Consider the following 11,485-nt stretch of genomic DNA (forward strand, 5'->3'; position numbering starts at 1 on the left):
CCACCAATGCATTTTCAAAATAGACAAATTAGTTATAAACAACTTAAAATTACGCGTCGCATTTTAAAAAATGTATTTTTATTTTCGTGATTTATTTTTTTTACGGATAAATATTGCTGGATGCTCACAAAATTATTTAAAAATGATAGAAATTATTTTGGATATATTTATTATTAATTAACAAATATTTTAAAATTGAAATATTCTTATATGATAAAATATTCTATTTAAAAAAAAATTGAATTTCTTTTATGAATAGTTTCTAAAAAACTTATATTTTTAAAAAATTTATTATTAAGAAAAATGTAACAAATAACTGAAACATTTAAAATAATATTTTTAAAAATAGTAACAAAATAAAATAATAATATAAAAATAATTTTTAGAAAAACTACAGCAAGTCCAATAACAACAATAATAAATGATTACAAAAAATAATATCGTGCACACTCACACAAAGAGCCACACAGAATACAAGTCACCAATATAAATAATGAAAATAAACCAAAAACGTGGACTCAACGGTCCCTTTTCTTTTTCACTCTGCAAGTTTTACGCACAAAACTCTCTCTCTCTCTCTCTGAAATGTAGGTCGCCGGAGAATGGAAAACTGTCACCGGAATAACGTTGGTAATCTCGTTCTCGGTCACCACACTACCAAATCACCAACATTCTCCACCAACTTCCGTCTATGGAACTCTCTCTCCGCTGCCTCCTTCCGCCGTCTCATATTCGATGCCGTCAGCTGCGGTGGCAGCTCTCGTTACAATAACCGCCGCCACAGCTTCGAAGATGAAGACCCCGACGACTTCTCTTCAACGGCAAGATCAGATTCTTCTTTCTCCGACGACAAACGGCAACTAAAACCAAAACCGAATGCGAAGTCGGAGAAACTATCGGATCTTCTAAACATGGCGGAGTCGGAAACGGAAGCGGAAGCGAAGAAGAAGGAAGAAGCTCTAGAGAAACTGAAACAACTCGTGAAGGATTTGCATCACGAAGAGGATTCAGCGAAACGGCGAGAAGCTGCAACCACCGTGAGAATGCTCGCTAAAGAGAATTTGGAAGTTAGAGGAACGCTTTCAATGCTCGGAGCTATTCCTCCTCTCGTCGCAATGCTCGATTCGGAAGACCTAGATTCTCAGATCGCTTCGCTCTACGCGTTGCTCAATCTCGGAATCGGAAACGATGCGTGAGTTTCATTTTTTTTCTCTTGAATTTTAATCTTTTTGTAAACATTCTATTTTTGTGATTAGGTTTATCTTTTCTTTTAATGATTGAAATGTCATCTTCTTTAATTCGCTTTTTTCTGTATGTTAAGTAAATTGTGGTGGCTAATTTTTATTTATTCTGTCGTTTTCACTCATTAATTCTTTGGTTATTATTATTCTCTCCGTGTTTAGTTGTTAAAATGACAAGCATGTGATTTTAATTATGGTAGTTATATTACTATATCATATTATTAATAGATATTAAGCTGCTCTGTTTTACAAGCACTTTTTTTTTTTATATATTTTTTTTATGGTTAATGTCTACTTCAACACATGATGATGATGTGTTTTTCATCGTTTCTTGCCTATGTATGAATGTGACATTCTGAGAATAAATAGTAATTTAATTTTGTTTTATTTGGGTCTTTTTATTTTAATTGCAGAAATAAAGCAGCCATTGTTAAAGTTGGCTCTGTTCACAAGATGCTTAAGCTTATTGAATCATCAGATGGTACTGATTCTGCTGTTTCTGAAGCGATTGTTGCAAATTTCCTTGGATTGAGTGCTTTGGATTCGAACAAACCGATAATTGGTTCTTCTGCTGCAATGCCCTTTTTAGTTAGAACCCTTAAGAGTTTAGATAAGAAAAGTAGTACTCAAGCTAAGCAAGATGCTCTTAGAGCACTTTACAATCTTTCAATCTTCCCAGCCAATATTTCATTCATTTTGGAAACCGATTTGGTCCCGTTTCTGATAAATTCGATTGGAGACATGGAAGTAACTGAAAGAAACCTTTTGATCCTGAGTAACTTGGTATCAACTAGAGCGGGTCGAAAAGCCATAAGTGCTGTACCTGATGCCTTTCCTATTTTGGTCGATGTATTGAATTGGAATGATTCGCCTGAATGCCAGGAAAAGGTTTCGTATGTTTTGATGGTTATGTCTCACAAATCGTATGGTGATAAACAGGCCATGATTGAGGCAGGGATTGTGTCATCACTTCTCGAGTTGTCGCTTATTGGTACTACTTTGTCTCAGAAACGAGCGTCAAGGCTATTGGAGAGTTTGAGAATAGATAAAGGGAAACAGGTTTCGGGGAACTATGGTGGAAATTTAGGTGCAACAGTCTCTGCCCCAATTTGCGGATCTTCATCGTCATGTGCAAAACCAGATGGAGATGGAGTAGGAAAAGAGTGTTTGGAAGAGGAGGAAGATATGATGAGTGAGGAGAAGAAAGCAGTAAAGCAATTAGTCCAGTTGAGTTTGCAAAACAACATGAGGAAAATTGTGAAGAGGGCCAACTTGCCTCAAGATATCGTTCCATCGGATCATTTTAAGTCACTCACTTCAAGCTCAACTTCAAAGAGCTTACCATTCTGAATAAATTTTAGATGTGCAGCGAGTCTAGGTTGATAATAATGAACCATAATGTTAGTCTTTATATCATAATTTTATTGAGCTTTTAAGCTTGTATGTAGTAGTTGACTTGTTTTCTAGCATTGTTAAATTATACATTGCTTGTCAAAATCTTGATAGATAGTTGTAAAATATATTTCTACTTTAGGTTTCTTGATAAGGTTGCATCCTTTTATTTGTTTCTTGTGTTTTTTCAGTGTGTTCTTAATAGCTGATTTTGTTTCTCTGCCATTAGTAAGCTCACTCTTTCTAAAAGGAAAATGAGAACAACCTTCCATGCTATAGAAATGTACAATTCCAAAGGAGTTGTGTTTTTGTGTGTACAAACTTTATGTAAGGATGGCTTGCTTCCAAGGGCATGACATGCAAAATTGGATAATCTTAGGGATGCTAAGGTCAAACTATCGTTATGAAAATGTCCCTACATTCATGGAGTCACTTTCAAACTACAGTACAGTGTTGTCGCCTTGTTGGGTCCTACACCATCTTTTATTATGTTTAATAATCTATTTGGATCTATTGTGGAAAAGAGTTGTCGGTCGTTTTCATCTTTTTTACACAAACAACAGATACTGTTCACTGCAATTTCCTAGCATTTGAGATTCTTTCCCCTGTTGGTTTGTCAATTTCATGTGTATTGTTTTCAGGATTCTTTGAGTGAGTTGATTAAAGTTTGTTATGAATTTGCAGTAAGATTTATTAATGTACTTACCTGTTATAATCTCTTCATTTTTGTTCTAGTTAAAATGAATTCATTAATTGCCCTATTGTGTTTATTTAATGTCGCATGCATTAGTTTAACTGAATTGTTTTTAATTTTAACTAGTCACAGATCCAAATGGAATATAGAAGGATTAAAACTTAGATTGAAGATGGAGAGCTTAGCTGTTATTTGCAAATAAGAGCATTTTGTCCCCACTATGCAAATATTGCATGATGTCCATTGTGGGGGTACTATTATTTTTGTAATGTTATCTTCTTCTGGCGATTGCTTTAATTATGTTGACTTTAAGTGTAAATATTATAATGTTAATGCAGTTTTGGTTTTAAAAATCTATTAATTAGGCCACTCTCCCATCATGTGCTAATTAAGGATCCATTTTTCGTTTATTTTATTTATTTCGCTGGAGACCAAGATTCCACAAGCAAACACAAGAAGTTCAAATCGCTTCAGTGTTTTTCATGCTTTGGACGGCAAGAAGTTGAGAATTTGTAGGCCAGACAATGATACATGAATAATTCATACACATCCTTTTTTGAACTTGTTTTTATTTCAACATATCATGATTACAATACCCATTGGTGTTTTAAATCTAAATTATCTTCGATGATGATAATAATAATAATAATAATAATAATAATAATAATAATAATAATAATAATAATAATAATAATAATCCTAATAATAATAATAATAATAATAATAATAATAATCCTAATAATAATAATAATAATAATAATAAAGTTTAAATATGTTGTAAGTACTTTTAAAGTTTAAAAATTGTATTTATTCTCTATAAAAAAAAACTTCTACGACTTTTGGTCCTCAGAATATGTGAACACTTTTAGTTTCTGGTATTAAATTATAATATTGATAATTAGTTAATAAAAGAGGAAACCTATTCAAGAAGAAGAATGTCATTTAAGAAGCTCCAAATATACCATTGCATTTGCATGTATTGTATTATATGAAAAATCAAAGACATTCAACTAACTAGTTCAAAATTAATTACCATTTACAAATTTAATTTTTCTTCTGAGCTACTAATATATGATGACAAGTTTTGTATATTAATAACATAGTAGTGAATGTCAAAAAGTGGTGAGTAGTACAATATTAGTTAGATATGATATAAAGAAGGGGTGGTTAATTTAGAAGAGCAAAAGCACATTTCCATAACATATCATTCATGGTCACTTGCATATGGATATCTTTGCTTGCCTATTTTATTGCTAAGTCACTTCAGCAAGCCAAAATAGGAGGGGTTTTTTTGGGGGCAAAAACAACTAGTTGGGTACTTATCATTTATAGATCTTTCAGGTAGTGTATATACAAACCTGGTAAGTAGGGTAACCAAAACTTGTGGCTTTAATTTTTCTATTTAATGTTATAGTTTATTAGCTACAAGCGTCAGGACTATATATTACTCAATATGTTATTTGATACCTAACACATTTAACTATTTTATACAAATTAAAAAAAATTATAAATAAAAAAATATAATTATTTTACTTGATTGTCCTTATTAATCATTGGAGTATTTTAGTATTTCTATTATCTTAAATGTAAAGTAAAAAATAATATAATTTATGAGTGACTTAATGTTAATTAAAGTGTATAATTCAAAAAATAATAATTAATTATATTGAAAATTAAAAGTTACAATTTTTTGAAACAATTTTATTTTATTAATATGTCTGTTATTATGATACGAAAGAATATTATAAAATTCATTTAAAGATTTAAAGGTGGTCTAAAGAACATAAATATACTAAAACTACAAACACATTATAAAATATTGAGATTACAAGTACAATTCTTAAATTTGGCAAATTTGATTAATCTTTAATTTCAAATTAAGATTTTGTTATCTAATTACTAAATGTTCAATGTGAATGAAATTTAGTTGAATATCTATTCACAAATTCTTAAAATTTCATGAGATGTCACTATTTTAAAATATTTACATATTGGTATCAATAATATTAAATGTAATTTTCATCAACAAATCTAAATGACGTCATTTTTTGAATAAAAATTGTCATGTGTTGTATAAGTAATCACTTATAAAGTATGTATTAACAAAATCAATTCTAAAACTAAATTAAAACTAAATTTGTAAAATCTAATTATTAGGCTACTGTCAAATAATTATATGTGGGAATTTAATTTATGTATCCAACAATGGCACTGGTTGGATATAAAAAATTGACACTAACACTATAACCATATCAAAATTAGTATGCAATGGACCACAAACACCTTTGATCTATTTGCTTTAAAAACCTGTCCCAATTATAGACACATATTGTCTACGGTTTTGAAATAACTGAATTGCATGTAGTTCATAAAGTATAACACCATAAAAAATAAAATGATTTTAGAGGTTCATATATAAAAATGATATTATATATATATATATATATATATATATATATATATTTGCGCGGTAAAAAACCACCGTAACAATAATTAATATTTGTATATCAAAATACAATTTTTAAGTTTTGTAGCTTATATAATCTTGCAATGAAAATGATATAAAACTACTACTATTATTCCATAATTTCTTATAAATGTGGTATGGACCAATTTTTTGGCCACTTTCCCTAACTTTCTCAGACTTCAAGGCAAAATGTGATTATGTGAGTACTCCATGTTATTGGAGCTTTTATAGTTGCACTGATTACTCGTTTTGTTTCTCTTTTTGTAAAGTGGAAATTCATTAAATGCACATGATTGTGCTTTACACATACAGATATTGTTGAAATAGACAAACATGATCAAAAAGAAGCTACCACAAAATAATTTATACCAGTAATTTTTATTATTTATTGGTTTTTTTTTTAGTAATATTACTAGTTTAATTTAATCTATTTTATTACTATTTCATTTATTTTAAATGATCAATCATTTTTCTTCTGTAATTTTAATTTAATTATATTATAAGTTGTATTTTGTATTAAACTTACTATTATATCGTGTTTTTATAATATTAATGATGATATATTTTTTTACTATCATAATTAATTTAGATATATAAAAATTAATTCAAATTAAATAATTTGAATCAACCGAAATTACATATAATTTTATATTTGGATCAAATTAATTTTTACCTCAAAACTAATTGGTCATACTGCACCAAAAAACCTACCTAAAAGTATAGTTATGACTAAGAAATACTTTTAAAACATTTTACTAATTTTTTTTACATAATATTAAATTTTTCTTCATTTAAAATTTTCAAAACCTTTAACTTTGAAGGGAGTAAAAATCAATGTAATTTTCAGTATCTTACAGTAGACTGGGCAATTAAATTTTGCTTGTCGACTGAAAAATCTGCAAAGCCAAAAGAAAGGGAACACCTTTAATAAAAATAAAAAATAAAAGTGTTATAGATGATGATTACATCCACCACATTTCATTCATAATCATTTTTTAACCCTGCATCATACGTGTGGCATAACTTTGTTTCAATTTGTTAATTCATAGAGAGTGTCCCTCGTGCTATATATGTAATTACACAAACACAATAAACATCACTATCCAAGAATGTTTGAAAAAAATATTGTTAGATATCACTTCCATGCACATCAATTCAAACCTATATGACAGCCATTGTTTGATATATATATAGCCACAATTGCAACATATGATTGTTATACACTCATTTCCCCTAAAAATAAGGCGTGCACATGTAAAAAAATATACTAATTTATTAAATTATTTATTTTAATTATTGATTAAAAAAATTATAATAATATAAGTATAATAATATTTTGAAAATTATATATATAATAATTATTAAAAAGTAATATAAAAAAAATTAATTGAAATTACATTAAAAATAATAAATAACATTTATTTTAAGACAATATATTTTATTCTAAAATGACAATTATAAAAAAGAAAAAAATATTTAATTAATGTCTCGTTTTCTTATATATGTCTTTAATTTACATGTGTACATATATGATACCACTATTGACAACTATTTCACTCAACGATGACTCTCATTTATTGCAATTTGAATCTCAATAGATTACAACTATATTTTTGTTGTTGAGGAAACTACAACCCTATTATTATTAATAGATAGATAGACATTCCTTAATTATAGATAACCTACATGGTGCAACTAAATTGAAGTTGTCGAACTCTTTTTTATGGCTCTATATACCATGCATGCCACATCAAATTCAATAACTTTACCAAACACTCTAATGATACATCTCTTATTAGATCTTAAAATAAATTCCACAAGTTACCCAATTAATTACTTACTTCTTTTTTTCTCTCTCATATACACTTTATATAAAAACATGCTTTAATTAATATCATAAGCCCATCTATAATCGATTCTTGCATGTGTATAGATCCATATATAGATGCATCATGCAACGATTGAAAACATTAGATTTAAAAAAAAAATCTATAACTTTAATTATTTTTACAACTGTTGTAAAAATCCGAATCTTTGCTATAAAGAATCTAAATCGCAAACTCTCATTTGTTCTCATTGAAATGAGTAGTTGAAGTCAAACATATCGGTGCCTATCTTGGTATATAAGTAAATACAACATTTAGTTGTTAGAATAAGCATAAAATGAAGTCTTGTTTTGAAAGTTTTTGAAGTTAACCGTGGATGGAGTGGTGGAATTAGATATGTATATATGCTAAAATGACACCGACAAAGGTACACAAACATTAAAATAACCAAAAGTTCGGTGTTTGCAATAACTATATCCGACACATTTCCTTTCTATACCCAACATTTGACCAATTGAAAACGTTAGATTTTAGTTTTTTATGAATAATCAATATTGGGATTTTTGTGTGTAAGGAAATCATCAAATATTTTCTTTAATCTTAAATAGATGTAACTAAAAATAAAAATAAAATTATTAATTTATTAAAGATAAAAAATCTTTTACGGTCTCTTAATTTAATTTCAGACAAATTATTTTTTTTAATTGATCATTTATGTTTTAAAAATATTAAAAATATTATTATTTTTTACTGAAACTCATAAAATTCATATTACCATCAAACAAAACTCATAAAATTTATATATTCATTAAATTCATAATTCAGATATTCAAATAAATTTATTTGTTTATCTCCAACAACATCAAATCTATCAAATAAAAAATTCACACTTTAAGATTTAATTATCAAATCACCAACACAATATAAGAGACCGCATGAAATATTTTATCTTTATTAAAATATAAATAAATGATAACTATTTTTTAATTATATATATTTAACTTTATATGATTAATTACTTCTTTTTTAGTAAAATATAATTATTTACTTTGTAAATGTTAATTAATTTAGATTTATCCCCATCACTCAACAAGTTCCAGTAGATAATTTAAAAAATATAATTATTTTTTTATTACTTAAAAAATAATGAAACTAATTTGTGTATGTGTTTAAATATATATATATATATATATATATATATATATATATATATATATATTATGTGTGTGTCTGAGAGAGAGATTATGGATATACGCACAAAATAAATATTAATTAACTTTGTGTATATAGTCATTTAATAAATAAAGAAATTGTTGTCTTTTAATCTTATTTCCGTCTCACCCACCACAAGCCTCATCATCAGTCGACTCAACCAGAGTTTCATTCGGTTGCTTCATTTACTCTGATCAACTAACTCTAGCGTAATCACCACTTCAATCACTCAACAAAAACTTCGTATGCTAGTCCATTTCACAGCCTCAATGAACCCTATCGCAATCATCACTCAACATGAGCTTTATTGGCAAGTCCCTTTCACATCGTCAATGAATCCTAGTGCAAGCACCTCTTCAATCACCTTCATCCATCGTCAACCGTCTCAAGTGCATTCTATTTTCCTTCTATTTCTTTGTTTTGTTTGTGTGATTTTTATCAATGGTGTGAGAATTAAATGTAGTTCATTCTTAGGGGTTTCGTAGGAAGATGTATGCTAAGGAAAATAAAGTTATGAAGATTTTTATCTTATTTACTTGGCTATTTGTTTGTTTTTTCTCTCTCTATTTTGTTAGTATAGAGGCGCATCTAAGAGGTGGGGTGAATTAGGTGTATATAATTTTTTTGGTTTTTAGATGCTTAGTGGATTAATTTTCTTTTTCGGATTATTATATGAAAAAATGTAAATGGCAAAAAAATAAGGAACACAACAATTTATTTTGGTTTCCCTTACAACCAAATGTACATTCAGTCATCTTGCACACCACAAGAGATTTTTTAGTATTTATTATAATAAGTACAAGTCTAACTCTAAGATTTCACTTACAAACTTATAACAATCACCCTAAAATAGTACACCACTATCTTATATTACAATACTTGAAGAAAGTACACAATTTTCCTCAATTTACACAATAACTTGAACGATTTACAATAATGACTTCGACTGAAATCAAGAGTGTATAACAATTGAGTACAATGATAATAATCTAATATAATTTCAAGTACAATATACAAAATTTCTCAATGATAGGACAATGTAAATTCTGTACTTGAAATATGAAACTAAGACTTTGAATAAATCAAAATATTTTAGAAAGTTTGTTCAAAGTTGTTATAAGATTGATGAAATGATTTGGAAATGATTGATTTGTTAAATCTGAAGCTATGAAGTATTTACACTCCTTAGACATCACTTCAGATCAGTGGCAATCATTCTTAGAGGTTTGATGAACATATGCAATGATCCAAGTTAAATCTGAACTAAAAAATTGCATTGTTTCACAATTATATTCAGCTCCAACAAGAGTGTAGTCCAATACACATATGTAACGTTCAATTTTATTTGAAAATTTTAACCTTGTATTCGAATACAACACCTTGTAGTCGAATACATATGTTTGAATTTTACCACTGACTTGATTTTGTATTCGGCTACACCATGTTGTAAAATGAAGTTTTAGCCACTGACTTAGTATTTATATTCGGCTACATCATCTCGTAGTTGAATACAAAAGTGTAGTTTTAGCTATTGACTTAGCATTTGTATTCGACTACACCATCTCGTATTTCAATACATATATTTAGTTTTAGCTACTGACTTGAGTTTGTATTCGACTACAATATGTTGTAGTCGAATACAACTTAGATTTTTGTCAAAAACTTGATTTTCAAACATTGTTCATTCATTTTGACACTTTGAATATTATTTTGATACATATGCTAAAATGTAAGGTTCTCATGTCCATTTGAAATATATTTATATTAGATTGCATCATATACCTTACATTATAAGACTTCTAGCATATTGATTATAGTTGACTTGATTGTTGACTTCTTTTTGAGCTTGTAACTTGATCACTTTTCTTGGTCTTTGTCTTTATAGAAAACATAAGTATTTTACATGGTTTGGTGAAGTCGTTTGAAGGTGGTTCTGGTTGCAAACTTTAGAATATTGTTTGGGTTCTATTAGATATTGGTTGTTTGTAGACATTGGTTGGGTTCTTTGAGAATGAGGTGGAATGTGCTTACGGTTTTAGATTATTGTTATCTCAAATTTTAGATTGTTATAGTTTGATGTTTATTATTTTGCTGAACATAAATTGTTATCTCAAACTCTTTGATCAGGTATTATTGAAGAATATTTTCTTGAATGTATATTATTTTGCTTTGATGTATGCGGTTGTTTCATTTTGCACTAAATACAAACAAATATATTTTATGTTTTTTGTATGAAGCCAAGGTTATCGAATCGGTACAATATCGATGGATGTATCCTATTGAAAAGTATGAATATTTTATTATTGACAATTCATTTAATGAAAAAGGCATATATATCTAAAATAAATTTAATTTCAGGTTTCTTCTGATCCTAATTGCATAAAGTTATTTGGTCAATGAATGTTTGAATGTTTGATCTTTTGTTTGCACTATCTATCTAGAGTAGCAAAAAGCTTTAATAGAACTAGAAGGAATGATGATAAATTTGATTATACATTGCCAGATAATGTGACCTTGTTACATCATATTGGAAGACCATTGGGGAGTAAAATACAACAAAAGTTACAGTTAGGGATGCGAAATAGAGTGAGTATAACTAAACTTGACAAGAAAGAGTTAGCACAAGCGCATAGGTATGTTATTTCTAATTGGG

General features: G+C 28.1%; 1 protein-coding gene across 1 annotated transcript; it reads left to right on the top strand.

Moving 5' to 3' along the window:
- The first annotated feature begins 500 nt into the window (after positions 1-500).
- On the top strand, positions 501-2,787 carry LOC101500962 (U-box domain-containing protein 45). Its single transcript, XM_004498730.4, has 2 exons — positions 501-1,192; positions 1,655-2,787. Exons 1-2 carry the CDS (start codon positions 603-605, stop codon positions 2,589-2,591), a joined length of 1,527 nt encoding a protein of 508 aa, XP_004498787.1. The 5' UTR covers positions 501-602; the 3' UTR covers positions 2,592-2,787.
- Positions 2,788-11,485: the final 8,698 nt, after the last annotated feature.

The sequence above is a fragment of the Cicer arietinum genome, chromosome 4 (assembly GCF_000331145.2).
Source record: "Cicer arietinum cultivar CDC Frontier isolate Library 1 chromosome 4, Cicar.CDCFrontier_v2.0, whole genome shotgun sequence".
In the NCBI taxonomy this organism is placed as follows: domain Eukaryota; kingdom Viridiplantae; phylum Streptophyta; class Magnoliopsida; order Fabales; family Fabaceae; genus Cicer; species Cicer arietinum.